The sequence below is a fragment of the Mesoplodon bidens genome (genome assembly GCF_964165515.1).
Source record: "Mesoplodon bidens genome assembly, chromosome: 10".
NCBI classification, from domain to species: domain Eukaryota; kingdom Metazoa; phylum Chordata; class Mammalia; order Artiodactyla; family Ziphiidae; genus Mesoplodon; species Mesoplodon bidens.
In genome coordinates, this window is record NC_138172.1 from 27,414,133 (window position 1) to 27,440,749 (window position 26,617).

At 44.7% G+C, this 26,617-nt stretch overlaps 1 protein-coding gene across 11 annotated transcripts in view; it reads left to right on the plus strand.

Annotated features, from left to right (window-relative positions):
- Positions 1-26,617, plus strand: part of CADPS (calcium dependent secretion activator) — a 478,170-nt gene that overhangs the window by 267,939 nt on the left and 183,614 nt on the right. For all 11 annotated transcript variants that reach the window (XM_081245095.1, XM_081245093.1, XM_081245090.1 and 8 more), the window contains exons 7-8: positions 13,929-14,040; positions 22,213-22,352. In XM_081245095.1, coding sequence (XP_081101221.1) covers positions 13,929-14,040; positions 22,213-22,352 — 252 coding nt within the window. The remainder of the gene's footprint in view (positions 1-13,928; positions 14,041-22,212; positions 22,353-26,617) is intronic.

Sequence of the window (26,617 nt, forward strand, 5' to 3'; positions counted from 1 at the left end):
CCATTAACAGCTCACAAACTAAAAAAGATAGTTTATGTGGGGTCGGCATCTCAAGGACACTGAGTAATTATTCTTTCCTTCCTTCAGGGGCCACCTAATATTGAGGGGAAATCTGTAGTTGGGAGACCAGGGCCTGTCTGCTTGTTGATCTTTGTGAACCTTAAAGTATTTGTTGTAGTCCTGTTCGCTGTTCATGTAGCACTCAGCTAAAGACTGTAGACTCCACAGTAGTTCACAAACATAGCCAAGCAGCAAAATCACCAAGGAAGATCTTTAAAAATAAACTCTCCTGGACAGACTCCTCTCTATATAAATTTTTGCACAGTTGATATTGGGGCCTAGAAATCTCTATTTTTAGTACCTCACCTATCCTCCCTCCAACTCATGATTCTGAGACCTTTATCTTGTGCCGTCTAAACTGTTACACGTTCCTTGGCCTGTTCATCCTCAAATCCATTCTGTACGTTCTTGCCCAATTAGCATCCTAAATTACAAACCAGCCAAGACTTCCTGAGGACTCTCAAAGGTACCTGACACTATGCTGAGCCCTTGACATTCATTGTCTTGTTTAATCCTCTCAGCACCCCAAAGAGGTAGACATTGTTATGGTCCCATTTACAGATGGGAAATTTGAGGCTCAGAGCGGTTAGGAGACTTACCCAAGATCACACAGCTGGTTAGTGGTCTGCCATATCTGTATCTACTTTAATACCTGACAACAGGAAACTGAGGTGTGTCTGATTTCAGAGCTCCAGCCCCTAAGTGCTGCATAATAATGATTACATCATTATGTACACAGTACATTAACACATTATTGACTGGAGGATTTTTGCAGAAACTAGCACCTGTAGCTGTAATACATCTCCGATCAAAAATGTGTTAATACCTACACAATAATCATTACATCCCTCCCCTGGAAATGTTTTAACTCTAAATATACTTGCAAAATCAAAAAATTTTTTGAATTACATGTCTCTTAAATTTAACCTATATCCAGTAGTTGATGACAATTAACTTCAACTTTCCTCCAGTTTTTTTTTTTTTTTTTTTTTTTTTTTTTGCGGTACGCGGGCCTCTCACTGTTGTGGCCTCTCCCGTTGCGGAGCACAGGCTCCGGACGTGCAGGCTCAGCGGCCATGGCTCACGGGCCCAGCCGCTCCGCGGCGTGTGGGATCCTCCCAGACCGGGGCACGAACCTGTGTCCCCTGCATCGGCAGACGGACTCTCAACCACTGTGCCACCAGGGAAGCCCTCCTCCAGTTTTTTATACATTTTTTTACAAGATGGTCTGGAGGAGTCCTTTTAGTGTGTTTAATATTATGTGCGTGGGAGTCCCAAAGTAAATGTAGCTGGGCCCTGTGGAGGACCCCTGTGGTCAGCCCAAGGAGAGCCAGATTTGACTGGGAATGTAGGTAGTGTTTTCACCCCACTAAGATGGTGTTGGTATACCATGGAGTGGTAGAGTGACGGTGATATTTCTCTAGAACTGAGATTTGTCACTTTTCAAGAACAACTCTCTGGCTCCACATTGGGCCTATGCCATTGCACTTGGTCTAGAGAGCAATTTCCCCGATGCTCTAAGACAACACCTCAGTTCTTACCGAAGGACATTGGGCCAGCTGGCCCATTCACCATTTCCCTTTGAGACTCCTGGCATTCATGACCACTCCCAGCGGTTTCTCACAAATGTGAAACAGAGAGAAAAAAGAACAAATCCACCAGCCAGTCCTTGGGGGAAGAGACAAGCTTAGCTCACAACAGGGTCCTCAGGGATCCCTCTCTGTGGGATGGTGGGAACCCAGCCCAGGAAAGCAAAACCAACAACAGCTCCCATAATCCCCTCTATCAAAGGCAACTGGGAGGTCTCACAGTAGGGGGCTGGCTGCTTGGAGGGCAGCCAAAGCTCTGAGTGGCCATCCCTGAACCCCCAAGGGCTGCCTCTGTGTGCCCATCACAGCTTGGGTGCCGAAGCGGACAGAGCCACAAATGTTGAGGGCGCTCAAGTGTTGCGGACGTTGGCTTAATTTTTACATCACCTTCCACATGGGAGGCTTAATCTGGAACGCCTTTGATGTGGTTAGGGCTCCCCCCCCCGCCGGGAGCACTTGACCACAAGTGGTGTGAGAGACACTGGCTGCCAGCCTTGGCCTTAGGAGGTGTTGACCCTCTTGCTCTTTAGGGGACCTAGACCGTTCCTGTGACAGCCTTCACCAGCACACTCAGGCCTGAGTCCAGTTCTTACACTGTGGAGAAACTGCCTCATTTGACACTGGCAAACAGGGAGGTTGTTTTATGAGGACATATGAGCTGGGAACTATTTTTTCAAACCAACAAGGTTATTAGGCAGGTGTTTATTGCCTGACTGCAATAGACTTTTTAAAAATATGAAAGAACTATGAGATGGGTCTGAGCTCTCCAGTATGTGCTCTTTTAGCTGAGGGCTCCAGACCAATCTACACCATATGGAGTAGCACCAGGATGATGTGATTAAGCACCAGATAAAGGCACTGTATCAGTTAGTTATTGCTGTGTAACAGACTGTCTCAAAACTCAGTGGCTTAAAACCACAGTCATTTATTTCATTCACCTATCTGCAAATCGGTTGCGGGTTGGCTGGCTCAGGCCAAGCTCGGCTGGGTAGCTGTGCTTCACGCGGTGGGTCTGGTTGGCTTTGGCTCCGCACTCTGGCTTGGGCTCAGGCCTGCTCCATGTAGACCATTGTGGGATCCAGGCTGAAGGACCCACAGCTACCTGGAGGAAGTTCTGCTTATGGTGATGACAGAGGCTCAGGAGAAGAAGCCCGAGCATTCAAGCACATTTCAAGCCTCTGCTTCCATCACATCTGCTAATACCCCATTGACTGAGGAAAGTCACCTGGGTAATTTCAAAGTCAAATTTGGGGATTATATGTGCTCTGCCCAGAAGGAGACCAAAGCAAGTAGTCACATGGACAAGGCTGATACCAGTGGGGCAGGAAGAAAACTTTTCTCCTGGAGAAGGCAGGAGAAGATGAATCTCTTTGAGTAGTACTCTGATATGCCCGCCAGGGTCAAGAAAAGGCCAGTGAAGCATGAGAGGCAGGATGGGGGTGAGAGGAAATGTTTCAGGCACTTTGAGAGAAGGAAGTCTTGAGAAAGTGAGAATGAGTTCTCAGCTCTTACCCCTTTGCCATAGCTGCCCCAAAAAATCAACCCAAATTCAAGTCCCAATTTTATTTTACCCAGACTGAGAAAACACAAAAGCCACTACTCAGATGGTTTTGAAAACACTTACAAGGTCAGCTCACATCTTGATGTTTGATTCTGGCACTTGGACTAAGTTGTTCTGTATCTCTCAGATGTCCTGAATAGTTACGGAGGGCTTTATTGATGACCAGGCTGGGTAGCATTTTCACACCGAATTCTAACTAGAGGTATGCTAAGAGGGAAGCACTATTAACATCTCATTTTACAGGTAAGAAAATAGAGGCCACAAGACATTCAGTCAGCTGCTTAAAATCACTCTGGTAGACAGTGGCACAGCTGGATGTAGAATCCAGGCTGCTAGACTCCCGAGCCTGCTCCCTTAATCCTGAGCCCCCTGGATAATGCAGGCTGCCCTTTGTTAAGAACTTACATTGTACTCAGTGCTTCTGTCATTTAATTGGGGGACAGGCAGATAGAAAGCCCTATAAGGTAGATACTGTTAGTGTGCCCATTTCATAAACATGAAAACTGAGATCTGAGAGGCTAATAAATTTGTCTGAGAAAATAAAGCTGTGAAATGATAAAAATTAAACACCCTGACTCCAAAATTCATCCCCACTGCACCAGCTTCCTCATTTGTAAATGAGGAGCTTGGCCACAGTGATCTTCAGGGCTCCTGTCAACTCTGAGTCTGTTGCTCTGTGTCCCCCAGTTGTTATTCCTCATTTGGTTCATGCTCTTCGTAGAACTGGCTGGAATGCAAAGGGGTTTGCATTGCATTCTGTAATTCCCCTGGCCAGGTTTCCTGACAGCTGTAGCCTCTCTGACTGTATACCATGAGCCTTCTAGAGCCTGTGAGGTGTCCTAAGGCAGATTGAAGTTCTAAAGACACAATCAACTAGAGCACCTCCTAGCTGTTTATGAAAATCACAGGTTGCAACCCTAATAACGAGGCTCAGGTTACAAGAACAATTATAGGAAAAAGCCCAGTGTGGGAAATTAAACAGGCGTTGGTTGGCTGAGTCACAGAGAGAAGAAAGTGAATGAATGTGTCCCCAGCAACCTCCTGCGAGTGCCTTTTTGATGTCCACCATGCAGTGAACAATTCCTTTTCTCTAACGGTCCTTAGGAACTTGGAATAAACAGATGGTTAGAGGAAGGCAGCTAGGTGATGGAGATGCAGGAGGACCTCAGAATGGGGAGACAGCCATCATTTCCAATGACAAAAACTCACCGCCTTTCATAATGACAGAGGATGTCTTTAGGCCAAGCTATAAACTCCATTCCAGCGAAGGCAACCCTGTCAAGCCACGTGAGGTGCTGTCATCTTCATGATGTACCCCACGACGCCCAACCCCAGGCCCACCCCACCCACTGTACCAGCACCACATCCCACTCCGTGCACCCTAATCCCACACCATTCTGTTACTTAACTCTAACCTTGGGTTTCCCATTTAGATTTTCTTTTTGACCATCTATATATTTTCTTATGAGTCAACCTCCAATGAAGAATAGAGTCTAAGCCCTCACAGCTGGATAGGATTTTGACAAGTCCAGGCTCCAGTGGATTTCTGGTTTCTGGTCTGGCATGTAAAGAGCTTGGAAGGCGTGGTTTTTGTCCTCACAACAAGAAAAAGGCTGAACAAATGGAAAATCAACAACTCTTCTTAGATCCATCAGAGAATTTTAGGTCACAGGGCAAACCACTGCCCTCAGATTTAGAGAGATAGACAAACAGATACAGAGAATCATAGCCTCCTGGAATAGACAACTGGGAGAAGAAATTGCTCCTGGAACCATAAGGGTTTCCATTTGCCCTGTATGTCACTTCCAACAAAAGTGATGAAAAGACAAAAAACACAGTTTGAAGAGACAGGCATGGTAGAGTTGTTGGAATTATCAGACTGGGAATTTAAATCAACTATGATTAATATGTTAAGGTATCTAATGGCAAAAAAAAAAAGTAGACAACATATAAGAACAGAAGGGTAATATAAGCTGAGTGATGAAAACTCTTAAGAAGGAATCAAAAGGAAATGCTAGAAATCAAATACCCAGGCTTTTGTCTTTAGGACAGAAAATATCAATATATTTGCCTCCCTACCCCTATTATAGAGATAAGTAAATTGAGACCCTACCAGTGGTTTGTCCAAGGTCACATAGCTAATGAGAAAATTAGGATTGATGCACAGATCTCCTATATTTGATCTCCTCTGGGCTTCATTCAACAGGCATTTATTGAGGGCTTCTTTTGCACTAGGCAGAGCTAAACGTTGGACTACAACAGTGATGGGCTTGGTCCCTGCCCTTATAAAGTTTATAGTATAGAATTTTCCTGTACTTCCTCTTTAACCATGCCAAAGAATGTAAGTCCAGGAGAAGCCACCATAGTTCAATTTTGCTTTCAACTTGCATCTCATCTCCAGATGTGCATACGTGTGTGGAGAAAATCACAATTCATTGAATTCATTTCTTCAGTAAATGCTTGTTGGACATGTGCCATGTGACAGGCACTGCCCTAGGTGCTGGGGATACAGCCATCCTCAGACATAGCAGGGAAACGGACACAGATCCCTGCCCTTGAGGAGTTTACATTCTAGTAGGAGGAGACAAACAAGAAACCAAATAAAGAAGTACCGGTAATAATTGCTTCTTGGTAAAGTTCTAACTGTCCATGCTATGTAAATATTCCACCCACCCTCTTCCTGGCACTTCTAACCTTTCTTTTCTGGGTGACTGGCAGTTCCTGTGACTAAGCTGGGAAAACCTTAGAGAACAGATGTGCGGGGAGAACACTAAAGCTGAGGTCTGAACACATTTGATTTCCAATTCCTGGAAATTGAAGAGCTATTCCAGTGGAAATGTCAGATAGGCAAATTGGAGCCTCCATCCCTCCACCTCCCAGACAACCCAATTTTTACAAAGCAAATGCCTCATTTATGTAGATAAGAGGTAGTTTAGCTTTTCTAGTACATTAAAGGGCCTGAATCACATCCTATCCATGAGTTTGCATGAAACACACTGCGATGGTACAGTTGATTCGCTTGATGTAGAATATCATGCTGTCTGCCTGAAAGGCAGGCCAAAAGATTTTAATGCAGTTGTCTCCAGGCAATTATTAACTTTCCCTCTTAGCAACGGGACCAAGGGACTTTCATTCCCCGAAATGACACTTCTCCCTTGTTAAAGCTGGCGGTTAGTTTTATGAACCACACCAATCTAACACCCAGCTCGCATGAGCCATATACCTTGAATAAATGCAAATCCAGTCTCCGTGGCCTGAATGATGACCTTATGCTGAGCATCGCCATGGCAACTAATGACATCATCCCCCAACACCAAACTGCACAAAATCCAGTTCTCCAAGGGTTCTTATTTGCCTAAAGTGGATGTGTTCTTGGCTTAGTCACATATGCATTCGTAAATATCACTCTGTTGTCAGAGGTTTGCAGTGGCTGTTTACTGTCATTTTGGGAGGTATATTCCCTTTGTGGCAAATGTTTGTTTTTTGTTCATGGTGGGGGTGGGGAAAATTCTGATGAAAATTACTGTGTGTATTTGATTAGCAACATTTGTTGATAACATATGGTCTGAGGAGGCTTCCGCAAATAAGAGGCTTTAAATAGTAAACAGAGATGTGACTGAGATGGAGCAGATGCTCGCCAAACACACAGTAGAAGGTTGCTTTGCCCGTAGATTTCTCCCTGCCTCCACCCAAGCACATCCCTCTCCCTTATTTTCTCCCCCAGATCACAGTATTCACTTTCAAAGCAGTGGCCCTATGGAACAGGTTCGGAGAAATAATGTGCTGTGACTCTAAAAATCATCTACAGCCTCCCCCAAATATGAATTGTCTGTTACTCTTGTTTATTATTTGATATTAATAATGATGTAGTGTGACTGAACGAGTCAGCCAGCTCAAGTGGATCTGGAAGCAGCATTTGGGCACCACGTGTCTGAAATGCTGTGATCCACAATCCCCAGTTTTCCAGTACACCGAGTGCTAGCAAGAGCTCCAGGAAGAATTTGGAGCAGCACATTGAATCGCCATGGAGTGAGCTCTCCTTGTAAGTGCATGTTTACAGTTTATCTTTGTGGCTGCGCTCTGGTGAGCATACATACTTCTCATCTGCTAATGAAAATAAAAGTACTCCCATGAGCCGGCGATTTAACTGTGTATATAGCAGGGGTCAGCAGACATTTTCAGTAAAGGACCACAAAGTAAATAATGGAGACTTGTTGGCCATAAGGTCCCTGTCGTAACTACTCACCTCTGCTTTTGAAGTGCAAAAGGTGATTTGTATCAATAAATAGATGGGCGTAGCTGTGTCCTAATAAAACTTTATTGATGGGCATTAAAATTTGAATTTAATGTAATTTTCATGTGTCCCAAAATATTACTCTTCTTTTAATTATTTTCAGCCACTTAAAAATGTAAAAACCGCTCTTAGTTCATCAGCCATACATAAGCAAGTAGTCAGCCACCCTTGACTCATAGACCTTAGTTTACCAACCCCTGGTTTGTAATCCTAAAATGAAAGACTTACTTTCTTTGGTGCTTTCCACGTGCTGGGTATTGTGTTGAACACGGTATATGCAATAGTTTATCTCCTACTTATCCTTCCATCGACTCTCTGGGGTCAGTACTATTCTTATCCCCAGTTACAGATGTGAAAGCCAAGGCTTCAGCTCACACCTAACAACTGTTATCATTTCTGGACGTGACATCACCCTAAGTAGAATATCACATCCATAAGGGCAGCGCTGATATCTCATGCATCTTTGGGTCCACAGCAGCACCTAACACAGTGATTTGCACATCGTAGATATTCAGGAAGTGTTTTCTAAATGCAGGGCATAGTACAGGTCTGAGCCCTCAGCAGTGGAAGTCAGAGCTTCATCCAACACCATGTGCACATGTAGGTTCGTCAGCTGGACTGTTCTTCTGTTTGTTCTCCAGCCTCTTGCAAAAGGTATTTGATTTGGAATGAGCACACATATGTCAATACATGTTCCTTCATTTTTGGAGGTGCCACTGTGGGTGACTGCATTTCCATAGTCTGTGCTTGTGTTGCTTCTGGTTGAAAAGACCAAAAATAATAACAGTAGTTCATTTTGTAACTTAGTGGTGCTTTCCTACATTATACTGTTGGCATCCACGTTTCTTCCAGCTCTTGGCCTCATGAGCTATCCACTCCTTGACCTTCAGAGACCTACGCCCTGCTCCTCAGAATGCTGTCCTTGCTGCTATGTCGTCTGGGTCCCCTCTTCATGCTGCCAGCCACTCTATACACTTCAGAGAGTTGGTGTGCTCTGACAAAACATCTGATCCTCAAGGAGATAAACCCTCACTTTGGCTTAAAGGGGGCAGTCACACTCTGGGATATTTCCTGTGTGGCATCTCTCCACAATCCCCTGAATCTGGCGACATGAGTATTTTGAATTTGTCACATCTTCCTAGTCATTAAACAAGTATTTATTGTGTGCTGCCCTGTGCTTGGTACAGTAGATTTCACACACACACACACACACACACACACACACACACACACACACACACACACACACACACACACACACACACACACACACACACACACACACACACACACACACACACACACACACACACACACACACACACACACACACACACACACACACACACACACACACACACACACACACACACCAACCACGCTATGCTCCTTGCCCCAAGGTATTAACCATCTAGAGAGAGAGCCAGATACCCACACACATAATTGTCACACTACACTCTAATACTGTGTTATGCATTATGGAGAAGCAGTAAAGCTCTGTGGTTTAATGCATGGGCTTTCAGGTCAGAAACTCTGAGTTTGAAGCCCAGCTCTGTGATAGTTTGAAACCCTGGCCCAGTTACTTAACCTCTCCAAGTCCTAGTTTCTCCATTGATAAAGTGGGGATAATCAGGATATATCTTGCAGAACTGTCAGAAGGATTAAATGAGATAACCCATGAAAAGCCCTCAGCCCAGGGCCTGGCAAACCATAATAAGCACTTGATAATTGGTGACTATTTTTAGTGCTTTTGTGAGCTAGCTGTACAGTGTGAGAGTAGTAGCAGATACGATAAGATCAGGGAAGTGAGACACCTCACCCACTTGACTTCATATACTTTATGTTCAGAGAGAAGTTAGTTAACCTTCCCAACTGCTCCTTGCCATAAATACTATCAGCCTCTGGGCTTTTCCAATCAAAGCAGAATTTTATTTCCGTCCTGGGAAACTTTTAAAAGAGATACTCATTTAAATAGCCACAGTCAGTGTCCAGCAAAGGAAAAGAGATGAGCAGAGAAGAAGGCAAAAATGAGAAATAGATTCATTTATCATTACGTGGCTCCACCAAAAGGCCAAGGTTCCACCACAGACTGATTTGTCTGCAGGTTACGTAGCACTCTGTGAAGTATATTGAGTGTGTGAAATAAATCTAGAGCAGCCCAGAGTCCCATCCGTTTTGAAACAGAACTTTCCAGTTGAGTTACAGAGGTAATTGATTTTAACTGGATCCAGACACAGAGGAGCAAGTTGGGGCATTTGGGAGCGAGGCAACATGGCGGCATGGCTAAGAGTTTGGGTTGTGGAGTCAGATTGCCCTTTGCTCCCTGTGACCTTGGACACATGACTAACCTGCTCTCCGAGCCTCAGTTTCCTCATCTGTAACTCTGAGGGTGATAGTTATAAGCATTTCACAGGATGGCCAAGAAGGCTTAAAAAGACAAAATACATGTATGACCATCTAACATTTTGGAGATAGGAATGTGTGACTAGCACATAGGAAGCTCTGAAGAAATATTAGCTGTTTTTTTGTTATAGTCAGGCCTTTCCATGGCTGGAAAAAGACAAAAAGTGGACATTTTCATGGTTTTTTTCCCAAAGGGGACAGGGGCAGAGAAAGTGCTGATAACTAAATCTCCTTGGGGCCCCTATGAATAGGAAGCATTGACCAAAAGAAAGCAGGAGTGGTTTTCACAGAGTCCTGTGACTGTAGTGACCTCCCCTGCATGGCCCATCCTCTGGCCATGCTAAACAGACTGGGTGGCCTTGGGCTCAGAGCCCAATTCACGAGCTTGTGACCGCTGGGGCTGCACAGGTCCCACACTCAGACCATTTGGTTTCATGCTCCGCATTGCCGTCTTGACGTTCTTAATTATTTGATCTTTGAGCTCGAGTCAGTTAAGTGGGGTCTGATGGAATAATGAGCATGTGTTTGAGCAGAGGAAATCCTCAGAGAAAGGAAAACACTGTATTTTAGTATCTTTAATGGCACTTTTTCCTGCTTTTTGAACAAGGAGCCCACATTTTCATTTTGCACTGGGCCCTGAGAATGACATAGCTGGTCCTGATTAGACTTTCTTTTTTTGTCTGCTCCACTGGGCCAGGTAGCCATTTTGAAATCTGGTGGATAAATTGGGATTCAGTCGCGACCTAGCAACTTGAGGTGAGCCAAGGGTCATGGTAGGAAGCCAAGAGCACAGCTGCAGGCCTGGTGGAAAGGAAAAGCAAATCACTGTCCAAATGCACAGGGGTTGTCAGGGCAGCCTCCAGTGGCTTCAACTCCATCCAGCTGATGGGGTCTCAGAGACCTCGCCCTGCCCCACAGTCTGAGTCATGCTGAACGCATTATGAGCTGAGCATCCTTGGGTAGCAGCAGGGGTTCAAGCAGACTGGGTTCGTGCCCACTGAACAGGCCAGAAAATCCCTATAAACCCGTTTCAAGGACAGTGTCACAGGGATCCAGTGTGGGGAATTCCCAGGGACCTGCGATTAAGGCCTCTTTATGGCTTAGTGTTAGAGCATCTCATTCCAGAACTCTCTTTGTTTCCGGCAGGAATCTTCCTTATCTCCATGAGCAAGCATGATGAATGCCCAAAGAGATTCATAGCACAATTAACCATAAACAATACAGTAATTATCATGCTTTTTGCCAAAATTGTTAATCATTGGTCATGCGTGTTATTGATAATCATGACAGTAATAGCAGCAAGAGCTATAAACTGGGAATTAAGAGATTTGTGTTCCAGCCCAGCTTGATCACAGTTTACTGGAATAAAATGGACAAGGTCTTGAGGGTCTTTTCTCAGTTTTCTCATCTGTGAAATGGGTACAATATGAACTGTTTTACCTCTTACCCTGTGTAATAGGAAGGGTAATGTCCATCTTGCTTGCCCAGTGAAGGGTCAGGTACTTAGTAGGTGCTTAATAAATATGTGTTGAATGGATAACACAAAATATAAGTGATTCTCACTGTTACTAGAATACATCTTGTGTATCCTTATTTGGGGAAGGGAAGGTAGCCAAAATCTGGGGGACTCTTATGCTGTTCCAGGCCTGCTGCTATTTACTCTTTATAACTGTTCTGTGAAATGATATTATTTTATAGCTCCGGAAACTGAGGTTCAGGGCTGTTAATTAACTTGCCCCAAGTCCTGCAGTTTGTAAGTGACTCATCAGGATTTGAACTAAGAATGCTGGGTTCAAAACCTTATGCCTTGTCACGTTGCCTTTGCTAGGACAAAGGTTCCCCTGTCTTAGGAGCTCGCTGCTGTGGCTGCTGTCCAAAATTAGGAGCTTCCATCTGTACATCTCACCTTTTGCTGTTGTGTTTGAAACCTGTTGCTTCTCGCCCCGTCTCCTGTCCTCTTCGTGTCCTCTCCCTTTCTCTCTTGCGACTGTTGTGCTTTCTCAATGGTTCTTGCACACTTGGATCCCCATGGAGCTGGGCACCCCCTTATCTCCTTCTGGTGCTCTCTTACCAACAGTCTAGAGTCCTCAGGTCTCTGAGTTTAGTTAATGGGATTTATTTGATTGAGTGCAACCTTGACACTAGAAGTCAGGGTTCCATCACTCACAAAAGAGGAAATACAAACAGCCAGTGAACACAGAGTAAAATAGTCAAGCCTGCTATTAATCAAGGAAAGGCCCATGAGAACGGCAGTGATTAAATTGGCCAGAAAAAAAAGTGAATAGGGACACCCAGAGTGGGCAAGAAGCCATGTGATTTGCCCTCTTTTTCCCAGATGGTAGGAGGATAGTCACCAACTGTGTGGAAAGCATTTTGGGAATAGGTGTCCCAAGCCTTGAAAGTTTTCACTGATGAGCACAGTTCCCGCAGCACTGTAGGAGCGCCATCATGTTTGTTGATAAATGAACGAAGAAACGATCTCCCATCTAACTCTCCACTTCCCAGGGAAATAAACAGAGATGAAATTAAAAAGTAATGTCCAGCCCAATCTCAATAATAGAACAATGGTTAAATAAATTATGATGCATCCATCAGGTGTAACATTATAGTCATTAAAAATAATATCAAATGAGTAACTTAAAATACGGAAATTGGCCATTACGTAGGCAAAATGAAAAAAAAATTCTATACAAAATTGTATCTATTCCTGTTTCCTAGTTCTGTAAAAGAATATATGTTTGCACACTTTATTTATTCAACAAATATTTATTAAGTGTCTTCTGTGTGCTAAGTACTGTGGTAATGCAATATAAACAAAACACACACTCCATGCCCTTATGGAGCTTACAGAATATTAGAGAATTTAGCTGTTAAACAATCACATAAGTAAATCAATCATTACAAATCCAGTGATTGCTAGGACAGAAAATTAAACAGTATGTTCAAGAGAGTTTAACACTGGAACAAAATTGAGACTGGGAGATCAAGGGACATGTTCTCAGCTCTGGCTGAGCCCCAGAGAGGTAGCAGGTGAAGAGAAGGGTGGGGAGAAGCATTGCCAACAGAAGGAACCGTGCATGCAACAGCCCTGAGGTAGCACAGTCAGGAGGCCCATGACACTCGAGTGGATGGGTGGGAGACCATAGCGAGGGGTCTGGACTGTGCCCAGTGCAATGGAGCAGGTGCTGTGGAAGGGTTTAGGACAGGGGCTCAATGCAATCCAGTTGATACTTCCTGAAGATCATGCTGATTTCAGGTACAGAGTGGATAGAGATGGCTCTGTAAGAATCATGATGAAAAGATCACATCTGAGGGGCCCATCAGGGGCTCATGTCAGCTCAGACTGGCACTCTACCCAGATGCTAGGTAAGCCAGGCTCTCCTCTTGGGAGATCTACTGTGATTCCCGGAGACCAGTGAGTGGGGAAGGGCGTTTCCCACATCACGTCCTTCGACCTTCGTTCCTCTTTAGCAGGGCTAAACTAAGCTTCATCCATTGCTCTATTCAACAGAACTTTGAATGCCAGTGGAGATGGGGCTCCCTGCCTTCCCCCTACCATTGAGGTCTCATTGTAAAGTCAGTTGTTAGCTCCTGCTGAATGAAGCTCCCTCTCAAAATCTAGAACAGCGGTTTCCAAGCACTAGGGATTCTTGGAAAGGCTACAAGGAAATATTAGTGGTTACCCCGGAATAGTTTGTAGGGATAGCAAATGCATGGGGCAAATTCCTCCCCAACTCGATTTCATGCTAATTCCAAGTGATTCCTTCTAGTGCTCTGTGAAGACCCCTGGCAACTTTCTGAGCATCTGTCTTGCATTTGCCTCACAAGATAATTAACACTTTTTGTCATTCTGGTAGCTTGGGAGGGGAGGGGGATGTGACATCCAGCGATGCCTTGATGCCTCAATGCCTCGACGCCTCGGGTTAACCGTTCGTTCACCCGACCCAGGAAGAAGGCGGGGCTAAGTTTAGCGTTGTCAAGGCGGAGGTCTCGGCACTGACCTCTCTGATTCTGTCTGCAGCTGGGGCACCCAGGGTGACTTCTCGACGACCCACGCACTGCCCGCTGTGAAGGTGAAGCTGTTCACAGAAAGCACAGGAGTCCTGGCCTTGGAGGACAAGGAACTGGGACGGGTAAGTGCTCCCCATCACAAGGATTCTCCATCCCAAGAAGCTGTGGAGGGCCGGAGTCCCTGGGTCCCGAGAGGAAGTATTGCCAATTTCTGATAAGCCCAGCTTCGAGGTTTGACTCCCTGGCTCTACTCTTCATTGACTGTGTGACCTTGGGCAAGACCCCCAACCTCGCCAAGCCTCCGTTTCCCCTATTGAAAACTGTGTGCATTGCAGAAGATAGGTCAGGAGTTCTCAACACCGTGAGCCCCAGACAACCTTGAGAGCAAGGATGTGCAATACCCTTTCTGTCGTGAAGCAGAAGTATTAGATAATTTAACAAACCGACACTCTAACAGTTTTTAAATCAGCACAGTGACATAATATAAAAGAGACATAAAAGGGAAATTATAATAATTTCAAAATGTAAAGATTCAACCACAACTGTACTGAAGACCCAAGGAAGGAGTCTTTACTTTACCCGTATGGAGAATCACTGTGCAGGTGACAAAGTCCCCTGCAGAGGACGGGGGCTCAAAAACCCAAGTATCAGTAATTTACTGAAGCAGTAAACCAATCTTGGTAACAAAGTTTCCTTGATTTCCCTGGGAAAGTGCCAAACATGCTTATAATGTATCCGTAAAAAAGATTTAGGAGCTAGACTCAGTTAATCACCAGCACTTTTTTCTACCTCCGTTCATATCTTGTGGGAATATTCAAAAATCAGGTGGGTTGTATGATTCCTCATCGCTGAGGAGTAGCTCGCTCGCTGCAGGATGATTAGTATCCCTGGGCCCCGCCCATTCAATACCAGCAGAGCCCAGCACCAATTATTTTGTCAACCAAAAATGTTTCCCAAATTTCTGAAACATCTCAAGGGGTGGTACCAATCCCTTTGAGTACCACTGACATAATAATTCTTTTTTTAAAAAAAAAATTATTTATTTATTTGGCTGTGCCGGGTCTTAGTTGCGGCACACGGGCTCTTTTAGTTGCAGCATGCAGACTCTTAGTCATGGCATGCATGCAGGATCTAGTTCCCCGACCAGGGATTGAACCCAGGCCCCCTGCGTTGGGAGGGCAGAGTCTTAACCACTGGATCACGAGGGAACTCCCCAAATTTTCTAGTAGTCTGTTTTTTTGGGGGGCCACACTGTGCGGCCTATGGGATCTTAGATCTTAGTTCCCCGACCGGGGTTTGAACCCGCGCCCCCTGCATTGAAAGCACGGAGTCTTAACCACTGGACCGCCAGGGAAGTCCCCAATAATTCTTATCTGAATAATTTCCTTTATAATATCTTCTTACATCTCAGCTCTTGACTCTGTACCAAACAGATTTTCAGAACACAAGTTGGATTTGTTCCTTGCTAGCTTAAAATGCTTCTGTGACTCCATACCGCTTATAGTAAAACCTGAACTCTGTAGCACAGCCCACAGACTCTCGGGTGATCTGGCTCCTGCCCACCTCGCCAGCCTCATTTGCTGTCGCCTTTCCCCTCATCCAGTATGCACCAGCATCTCTGGCCAAATTTTAGTCCCTCAAATAAACCGAATTCTTTCTCATCTCAGTAGTTGTGGCTTCGTCTCTGCCTGGAGCACTCTCCCCACTGCCCAGCTCTTCCAAAGGCTACTTGCTTCTCTCTATAAATGCCACCTCCTCCTCAGAGAGCCCTTTGCTGACTGCCCATCCGCCTTCATTTACTACTTCAACCCCTCCCCATATTCACATCCTCCACCGAACCTATCACCAATGAGACAGAGAGAATTTACAGAAATTGTGGCGTCTGTCTCCCCCACTGGACTGGAAAACTCCATGGGGAGAGAAACCTATTTTTTTCCTTTTTTAAAATTAAAGTGTAGTCAATTTACAATATGTTATTGGTTTCAGGTATGCAATGTCGTGATTCAATATTTTTATAGGTTATACTCTATTTACAGTTACTATAAAATATTGGCTGTATTGCTTGTGTTACACAATATATCCTTATATCTTATTTTATACATAGTGGTTTGTACCTCTTAATGCCCTACCCACTTTTTGCCCCTGCCACCATCCCTGTTCCCATTGCAAGGGAGATACCATGACCGTGAAACTTACAATTATTTTGTTCACCACCCTATTCCTGTACCCAGAGCCCAGCACATAGACTTAATAGATTTCATTTCTACTGGTTGAATGCATAACCCCTTCTGAAAACTGAGTGACATTAGCCAATACATTTAACCTCTCTGAGCCTCTGATACAGCATCTGTAGAAAAATGACATAATATCCCGAAGCAAGCACACAGGTACACACACCTAAGAACACCAGCAAGAACACATTAACCATGCTTTCTTTTGTTTTTAATTAATTAATTTATTTTTGGCTGCGTTGGGTCTTCATTGCTGCGCACAGGCTTTGTCTACTTGTGGCGAGCGGGGACTACTCTTCGTTGCGGTGTGCGGGCTTCTCATTGCGGTGGCTTCTCTTGTTGCGGAGCACGGGCTCTAGACGCGCAGCCTTCAGTAGTTGTGGCTCGCAGGCTCCAGAGCACAGACTCAGTAGTTGTGGTGCACAGGCTTCGTTGCTCCGCGGCATGTGGAGTCTTCCCAGACCAGGGCTGGAACCCGTGTCCCCTGCGTTGGCAGGCAGATTCTTAACCACTGCACCACCAGGGAAGTCCCCTTCCTTTGTTTTCTCAATTCCTTAACCTGGCTTTCATCTATAAAACTGACCTAGAATCCTATTACTAGGACCTAGACCGCAGATGGAAGTAAAACAAAAGGTAAACAAGGCTGATAGCAAAAAGAATGCCCCCCACAAAAAAAGAAAGGGAATGAAAGAAAAGAAGAGGTTTACCCATTTTCTTTGAGAAATGACAAATACTCACTTCTGTCCCTAGGGAAAGAGAGACATACAGAGTGGGGGAAGGACCCTGCCTTTTCTTTTTCTTCAAACCTTTCTTTTTCCATGAAGACATGAATCAGGAATCAGGAGAGTCTCAGAGACCTAGAATATCAGTGTTAGAAGAAGCAAGTCCAGGAACCATCAACCTGAGTCTACTCCATGGGTCTCAGGAGCCCCTTGAAGCCGTTTACACATGTTGGGGGGGGGGGCGTATGTGCATTTTTCTGGACTTGCTAATCCGAAGCATTCACCAGCTTCTCAAAGCTGTTTCCGCTCGAAAAAGTTAAAATACACTGGGCTAGTCAAAGCCTTTTCCTTTATAGAGGAGAAAATTGATTCCCGTGGAAGGCAGGAAACACCCCCCCAGAGCCACCCAGTTAGTTGGGGCCCATGCACAATTGCATGTTTACCACTGGCCAAGCTACTGTCCTGAGGGCTCTGTGTGCAGCCCCTCACTGATTCTTCATCTGAATCCTATGAGGAAGGTCCAGTTATTACTCCTTCTGTACAGACCACTACACTGGGGCCCAGAGGAGGTAAGTGACTTGCCAGGAATGATGCCACGTCATCTCTATTTTTACTACACCGCGTTGTCCCTGTGCAAAAATAAAAATGTTGGCTCTGCTGTTGGGGTGAAGGCCACGAGCTTTCCATTAATCTCTTAACAAATCATACTGTCCTCCAGTCTCATGACTCATTCCCCCAGATACTAGTTTATACTTCCTTCCTGCCACAGAAACTTTCCACCTTTGCGGTGGAGCCCGCCTGCCTGCCTGGCCCTTGCGCTGGTGGGACGGGCGCCCTCTGCTGGCAGCACCTCCACAGACAGCGGCTGGGGGACAAAAGTGCTCTTTTTTAAAGTGATTCCTTGGACCCCTTGGAAAAGTGTTTCTACGTGCTGATTTTTCCCAAGTTTAGCAGGACATAGCCACATTCAAGATTCTGGTGCTGTGTTCATTCACGCAACAGTATTTAGTTTGTTCCATTTTTATTTTTATATTTCCTTTTTGTTAACCTTTGAACTGAGAAATAACTCATGCACATAGTAAAAAAATAATCAAAATGGATATATAGTGAAAACTAATGATCCCACCCAACTGACTTGAGTATCTTTTCCCAGAGAAAAACCTTGTTTTTAATTTACTGGGCATTCTTCCCGAAATATTCTATGCATGTACAAGCATAGCATATACAAGCATATTTGTATATATCCCTCTTAAAATAAAAAAGAAAGAGAGCATAGTTGGAAGTTACTGTATGCATACTGCTCTGCACTTTGCTTGAAATATCAGGACATTTGGATATTAGTCTGTATCAGCCCATACTGACTTCCCTTTTGTTTCCATAGCTACATGCACTGTGTAGATATATCATAATTTATTTAGATTGTTTCCAGTCTGTGGCTGTATAAACAATGCCTCTATGAATAACCTTGAGTTTATTTCTTTGCACATATGTGTGTGTGTGTGTGTGTGTGTGTGTATAGGATAAATTTCAAAAAAAGTATCTTGCTGAGTGAAATTTGAATTTTGATGGATACTACCAAATTGTCCCCTAAAGAGTATACACCAATTATAACTTCACAAAAGGCATGAGAGAATGACTGTTCCTTCACACTCTTGACAACAGTGCAATACTCTCAACCTTGTACTCATCAAATAGGGTTACAGGGGGCTTCCCTGGTGGCGCAGTGGTTGAGAGTCCGCCTGCCGATGCAGGGGACACGGGTTCATGCCCCGGTCCGGGAAGATCCCACATGCCACGGAGGGGCTGGGCCCGTGAGCCATGGCCGCTGAGCCTGTGCGTCCGGAGCCTGTGCTCTGCAATGGAGAGGCCACAACAGTGAGAGGCCCGCGTACCGCAAAAAAAAAAAAAAAAAAAAAAAATAGTGTTATGGGCCCACTGTGTCCATTCATTTGCGCTATGCACAGAGCAAACAGGAATAATGACAGTCAAAAATCCTTAACCACACAGAACGTAAGGAATAGAGACATAAAACCAGAAATTACAATGCAGTGTGGTGAGTGCCCTGCTAGAGAAAGGACACCTGGGAAGCACAGAGCAAGGGGACATAATCTAGTCTGAAGAGCAGGCATGCCTTCCCGGGGGAATGCAGAGGTAAGGAGAGACATGGAGGCTAAGCGCTTCAGAGGATCAGCCAGGTAAAGCCTCAGGGTAAAACTGTCCTCCAGAAGGACCTGCCCAAATGCCCAGGTAGCTAAGAGAAGCTGGGGCTGGCTGACATACAGCTTACTGCAGAGGATGGGTTGTGTTCCCATATCAGCATCACCACATCAAAGCACAGCACACATGGCCCTCGGCTGAGATGACAGAGTGCTCAACTAGCAGCCTGGAATGCCCAGATGAGGTGTGTGGACTGCTCGGGACTCATGTGCACCCATCAGGACCCTAATAACGCAGCGGGGCTGACACTTACAAAGGAGTCGCCGGCCCGTCGGGCACATGGCAGAGTGGGGATGAAGATGGAGGAGGACTGCAGTGACCTTATCTCTCCATCCACCCTAGAGAGGAGGTGTCCCCAGGGAGCGACCACGTTGGGGAAGAAGCCTTTGTGGAGCGGCCAGTAGTGAGCTGCGGCCATTTGTGTCGGCAAATGGACACCATATTGCCGGTGGGAAAGGCGCCCAGGATCCATATGGTGGATGGCCTGTTAACAAGCTCCGGGTGCCCAGAGCACCCCACCTGCTTTGATTTTGCCAAGCGAGCAGAAGCAGAAGGAGGCCCTGGGCCTTACCTACTGCTGTTCTGGCCCTGGTGGGGTTTCTCTTACCAGTTCCTCCCCTTCCTCGTTTCCCAAGACATCACCCACCGACCCAGCCCCACCTCTCAGCCCAAACTAGCACAGCGGAGAAGGTCAGCTACGCTGAGATCGGCAAGTCCCTTCTCTCCATCTTCCACAGTCTGGGGTCTCAGGATACGGAACACGATACAAGGTGACATACAGGGACAGGTGTTATCTCGAGAGATAACACAAGAGGTCTCCACGACCCGGTGGCACCCTGACTTACTCATTTCCTTCCAGCATCCTAAGGCATATCACAGTTCACTAGTGCCAGTCCCGTGAACTGTTAACATTTTATGATAGAATTTCAACTAAATTAACCCTTGCAAAATGAGCAACTGCCTGAAAAGACTATTACAGCAGAGCTATGATCTGAAGATAATACTGGTATTGCAAGCCTGGCAAACAACGTGAAAATGGTAGAGGTGACATCCGTCCTGCTAACAAGTAGTTCTGCCATCCACGTCACGAGATAAAAACAGTGCGGGTGCACTCAGGATGAGAGGTCAATGAAAACGTTTTGAGATTATCTACAAGTCCACTTGAACCACGGATTCGCATCCAGTATCCTCAACAATGAGCCTTGCCTTACATATATATGGTACGATAACATATGGCAAATAATAGTACAAAGCCACCACAGTTACCAAAGTATTTAAAAATAGAGGTTTTTGGGAGTTCCCTGGCAGTCCAGTGGTTAGGACTCCGCACTTCCACTGCAGGGGGCACGGGTTCGATCCCTGGTCGGGGAACTAAGATCCCGTGAGCAGCGCGGCGCAGCCAAAAAAATAAATTAATTAATTTTTAAAAATAAAAATAGAGTTCTTTATCTTTAGCCCATCTTTTTAAAACTTCTATATTTGTGTATGTTTTATGAGATATGTAATAATGCAGTACATTAATACAAAGTAAACATACATCATGTAAAAGATACATGGATATATATTTGACTGATATTTATACAGTATATTGATATATTTTTATATTACTAGTGATCTATTTAAAGATATTTGGCTCATTGCTCAAAAATATTTTACTGAAGTAGGGCAGGATCAAAAAAAAAGTTGGCAGCCTCTGGTTTGAAAAATCAGGCCTTCTTGTATTTTAATCATGTCATTAGACCTTGAGAAGCCTCAAATGTTGGGTTTAGCAAGAATATACACATTTTTTTTCATCGAAGAGAGGGAATTTAGTGGAAAAAAGAGGGTTGGGCCTGGAATCAGAAGGGGTCAAAAATCAGCGCAAGCAAGGCATGTCAAGTGGGCTGATTTCATTTTCCTGCCATGATCTACTCTTCTCAAAGCTCTTGTTCCACAATCACAGAAAGCCGTGTGTGTCTACTCTCCAAGCGCAGGCCAAGCTTGCATGATGGCGGTGAGGCCGACACAGCACCTAGAAGGCTAGAGTGTCCACCCCTGAGACTCTGAGCCCCTCCTGTCCCTCTGCAGAGGTGAAAGAAACCCAGGAAAGGAGCCTGCCTTCCCTGTGCCTGGAAAAAACAGACAGCCTGCACCAAAGCAGGGCACACTGCCACCGCAGAAACACATATTAGCAGGCCCAGCTTTGGTTGTGCCTGTATCTCGTCCACACTCCCTTCGTTTAGGGCATTTTCCAAATATTTCGCTCCTCCTTGAATGCACATTTCCTAGACCCCACGTGGCTCCTGAGTGAGAACTCTTTTGTCGCATCCTGAAAAAGTGGATTTACTGGAGAAGTGTGTCTCCTTCTGGGTTCATTTACAGCATCTGTGACAGTGAGAACTAGGACAGAAGACGCAAGTCACAGCACCGACTCTGAAGCACCCTGGTGAAAGGCATTTCCTAAGAACAGGTCCTTCTTCAAGCTGCATGCGCTTCCCTCTGGGCCAGGACAGGGTTGGGTGCTGTGTGATAAGATGTCAAGTCCAGGTGAAATCACATTGAAATGTGGGACCCTAAGCACGTTCCTTCTCACCTCTAAGTCTCACATTTCTCATCAGATATGGTCCCTTCCCTCCTCCCCTGCAGCCTCGGAAGGATTTCTCCTCTTGACATAGTGGAAGAAATCCTGATGAATGGAAAAAAGAGTAGACTAGAGGTTCTCTCTGGTACAGAAGGACACTTCTTTCTCTTATACATCCATCTTCTTATTTGAGGAGAGTAATGTGTGGAGTACATTCTCAATTCAGGGTTGTTTTAGTACTTCTGAACTTTAGAAAAGTACAAAAGCAGGATCACAGAAATGGTGATCCCTACTCTTACAGAATTAGCCAGAGAGAGAGAGAAGAGAGCAAAGAATGCCATTTTTGTCCTCAGGCCGGGCTGCTTGGCACCAGCCAGCCCTGGTAGGTGGAGCCTTGGATCTGAGTCCGATGCCCAGGCCTCCACTTCATTTAACTGCCTTCCCGCTGGCTGTGGGACATGGATGAGACCCTCAATTCTCAGCAGCCAAGTTCTCGTCTATGAAAACATGCCCATAACAGTGTTCCTACTTTCTGGCTAATATGATTGTCCTTTTTCCCTGCAGGTTATTCTCCATCCCACCCCCAACAGCCCCAAACAGTCAGAGTGGCACAAAATGACAGTCTCCAAAAACTGCCCCGATCAAGACCTCAAAATCAAACTTGCTGTCCGAATGGATAAGCCTCAAAACATGAAGCATTCTGGGTAAGTCTTCCTTCTCCGAGTGGTAATTTTGGACCCACCCCATTCATTTCCTAAAATATTTAAAAATAAAAATAAATAAATGTTGACCTTCAGAGAACGACATGGAAGAAAAGTCAAAGAAATATGAGAGATTATTAAAATACCTGACTTTGATATTTACTATATAAGCTTCCTCAATTCTTATGATTACTGTATTTGCATTTGCTAAACCATCAGGATAGGGTCATTGCCTTATCCTTTTCTAACAGAATTTCCAGTATAGTTCAAAACCTTCCTAGACTCATGCTGGGTGATTCTGGTCTAAGAGGCTTTACTGGCCTCACATACCTCCTTAAAGGCATCCAGATCTTTCAGATTCTCTGAATCATGCCCTTACACCTTCATTAACAACCATATCCAGGAGGTGTAAGCAGTTGCTGTAGGCGACCTTCAAGCAATCAACTCACATTGAATCAGTTGTAGTGTTTAGCATAACATTTAAATTAACCAGAGAGTAGAAATTTTATGATTGTCTTCAGTTTCTTAAGGTTTGAGAGGAATGACCAATTAAGTAGTCTCAAGTAGGATAAAAAGAATAGGTAAAATATAGTTTTATTTTGCAGGTCAAACCAGTGGTTTGTATAGGAAATGTTTATTGGCAAGTGGGTAGATGCTGAGCCCCATTGCCTATTAAACTAAATGGTTTGGACACCACTATCTCAGAAAATGTGACCACTTAGAAAGGAGCTGGGCCATTTAACTCTGACTAGGGGAATGTTTAACCAGTGGAAGGGAATGGGATGTTTTCCAGGGATTCTGCAGGTACCATTTGCCCACCAGCTATCATTCTGCTTATGTGTTTGTGAAAGGACTTAAAGTAATAAAACTGACATGAAAACTGAAGCTTGGTTATGTGCTAGAGATGTGGGGAATTCAAAAACCCAATACCAGGGGCTGGTCACTGATGAAGACAGATTTAAACAGAAGCCCGTGAGAGGTTCAGGAGGGCGTGGTTGGGACAAGTGGTATACATCCCAGCAGCTGAGTACACCACAGCAGCAAGCAGTCAGAGTAAAGAGCAGTGCCCTGGCCTTGGTGCCCCAGAGTTCTAGGGAACAAAGAAGGCTCAAGGTTCGAGTGAAAGATAGATACTTACTAAGGAGGGTATTGGAGGGGGTTGGGCATGAGGAACTCCAAAGGAAGCAAAGGTCTCCCACCAACTAGAGACTGGCTGCTGAACCTGAGCTCTGGCTGGGATTTGGAGAATTTCCATGGCATTGTCTTTTTTTTTTTTTTAACATCTTTATTGGAGTATAATTTCTTTACAATGGTGTGTTAGTTTCTGCTTTACAACAAAGTGAATCAGTTATACATATACATATATCCCCATATCTCCTCCCTCTTGTGTCTCCCTCCCACCCTCCCTATCCCATCCCTCTAGGTGGTCACAAAGCACCGAGCTGATCTCCCTGTGCTATGCGGCTGCTTCCCACTAGCTCTCTGTTTTACATTTGGTAGTGTATATATGTCCATGCCACTCTCTCACTTCGTCCCAGCTTACCCTTCCCCCTCCCCGTGTCTTCAAGTCCATTCTCTACGTCTGCATCTTTATTCCTGTCCTGCCCCTAGGTTCATCAGAACATGGCATTGTCTTGAGGCCAAAGTATTCCTAGGATTTAGGTGGGATTTTGGCAAAGCTCTTCTGCCTGTGGCTGTGAGAAGGCTGTAGGGGAATGAGCCAGGCCCCTGCTATACACTCTGTCCTTTTTCAGCTGTCCACGATGAAGGGCTAGCTTTGCCTCATTTCAATTAGCGTCTCATGAAAATGTTTGTGACATGTTTCTAAGGTCAGCTTTTCCTCCTTCTTATCATATTACTGGCATATATTCCCAAAATGTTAAATGGGATTTCTCCCTAATATCCCTTCCTCTGCAATATAAACATCCTAGTTTCAAGACAAAGGATTTGAGAATTCTGTTAGGTTCCTATAGCACCCAGGAACAGCGTTTGTGTCTTGAGCAAAGCATTGGCTCGTAAATACTCGGTAAATACTTGCTAAAGGAATGAGAGCCTGAGTGAGCAGGATGGAGCGAAAGAGGGCGAAGTGAAGAGGGTAGAACAGACAAAAAAGAGAAACAGAAATATGAATGAATATATCTGTCCTTAAACCTACTTTTTAAAGAAACTTCCTTAAAAAGATCAGTAGCTCAGCCCACTTTCTAGGCCCCTTTGGACCTCTGTGCTAGGAGTTTTACAGACACTTTCTCGTTTAATCCCCACGGCAAGCACTTGACATAGGTATTACTTTCCTTATTGGACAAATTCCCATTTCCCACATTCTCTTCATTTCTCTAACCAATCTGGATTAAGAAATTTTTCTCTTGATTCATTCGTAAAATTACTAACATATTTCAGACCATTTTGACCCTATGGATGATAGAAGAAATCTGTAACTCACTTCTGACAGGCTCCACAGTGATTTCATTTTACTAGGCTGCCATCTAAAAACTACCCCTGCCAGGAAATGTACCAGGAGGGCCTAGGGCCGCTCTGAAAGGTGGACAGTGGGTGCCTTAAAAACGCTGTCAAGACCCACTGTGGCCTGAATCAGGGCTGGACAACCTTAGCTACCCAAGGGATGATTCAAGGAAAATAAAAATGTTGTGAACTACATTTTTTTCCCATTTAAACTTAAAATAGCTTTAGGAAGCCCTATTATATGGGGCAGGAGGATGGAAATATCAGAACAGTGTCACAGCTTAGAGAACGAGAGAGAGAAAGGAAGTTTTAAGAATCAACTCTGAGGTTATAAATGGTGTCTACTTCGCTGTTTATTAATACCTAAAGGAAACCTCAGAATTACTGTGAATTACTCCTTGTTGGTGGACTGTGGTTCCTGGAATGAGCCACTGAGCCATTCAGAATAACTTTATTGAATAGAAAAATGTCAGTGAGAAAATCAACACTGGCTTTTGACCTTAAGACATGAGTATTAGGGATATCTGAGAATGAGCAGCTCCTCGGTGGCTTTCTAATTTTTCATCTTTTATATCCATATGGTGTTTTCAAGTTCAGGTAGTGCATTCATGTGCATTATCTCATTTTTATCCCTGAAACAGCCCCCCAAGGATTAGTTATTAGTATCCCTCCATCTTAATAAATGGCCTCTCCCTTCACCCAGTTGCTCAGACCAACATCCTCAGCGTCATGTGACACTTTTCTCTCTCTCTCACCCTTCATCTCATCCATCATCAAGTTCTCGTCACTCCATCTTCAAGGTAAATCTAGAGTTCAGCCTCTCATCACCACCTCCACACCATCATTCGAATCCAGGCCTCCCTCATTCTCCCTCTCACCTGTTGCACTTGTCTTGTCAGCAGTCCCCCCGCTGCTGTCCTTGCCCCCTGTAGGCTCTTTCCCACCCTGAAATCAGAGTAATTTTTTTTTAAACACAAGTCAGATCCTGCCACTTGAATGCTGGAAGATCTCCAATGATTCCCCATCTCGTTCAAAATAAAAGTCAGTGTTGCCTCTGTGGCAACAAGGCCCTATCTAATAAAGACACCACTACTCTCTGACCTTGATCAAGGCTCTAGCCTCCCTGGCCTCCTTGCTCTTCCCTGAAGACTTCATGTGTACCCCCACTGCAGGGCCCTTGTCCCCACTGTTTCCTCTGCCTTGGATGTCCCTTCTCCCCCACCCAGATGTCCACATGGCTCACCTTGATTTCTGTGTGTCTCTGTACCTTATCAGAATGCCTTTCCTGGCCCATCTGTGTCCTCTGTCTGTCTCTTACTCTGCTTTGTTTTCACCAGAGCACTTACAGTCATCTCACATACCAGCTATTTCTTCATTTATTATTTTGTTGTCTGTCTTCCCCACTGGACTTTGAGTTCCTTGTCAGCAGGGGCATCTGCCTTCTTTGTTCGAAGAAGCTAGTACAGGGCCTGACATGTAGTAAAAGTCCAATAAATTAGTTGTTGCATAAATGAATGTGAATGAATGAATCTCTACAAATAAGGAAACTGAAGATTAGAGTGGTGAACACACTTGCCCAGGTCAGAGTAAGCATCAGAGCCAGGTCTAGAATTGTGTTATTTCTTTCATTTGAAATGAAAGAAATCAACTGAGGACCTGAAGCATGAATAAAATACAGAGTGTCCCATGGCTCCACTTGGAATTCATTCAGTGAACCACAGCTTATAAGTCTTAGCCATGCTTTTTTTTGGGGGGGGGGCTGAATATTTTTAATTTAATAAAAGCTATAAAACTTACATCCCAAAAGT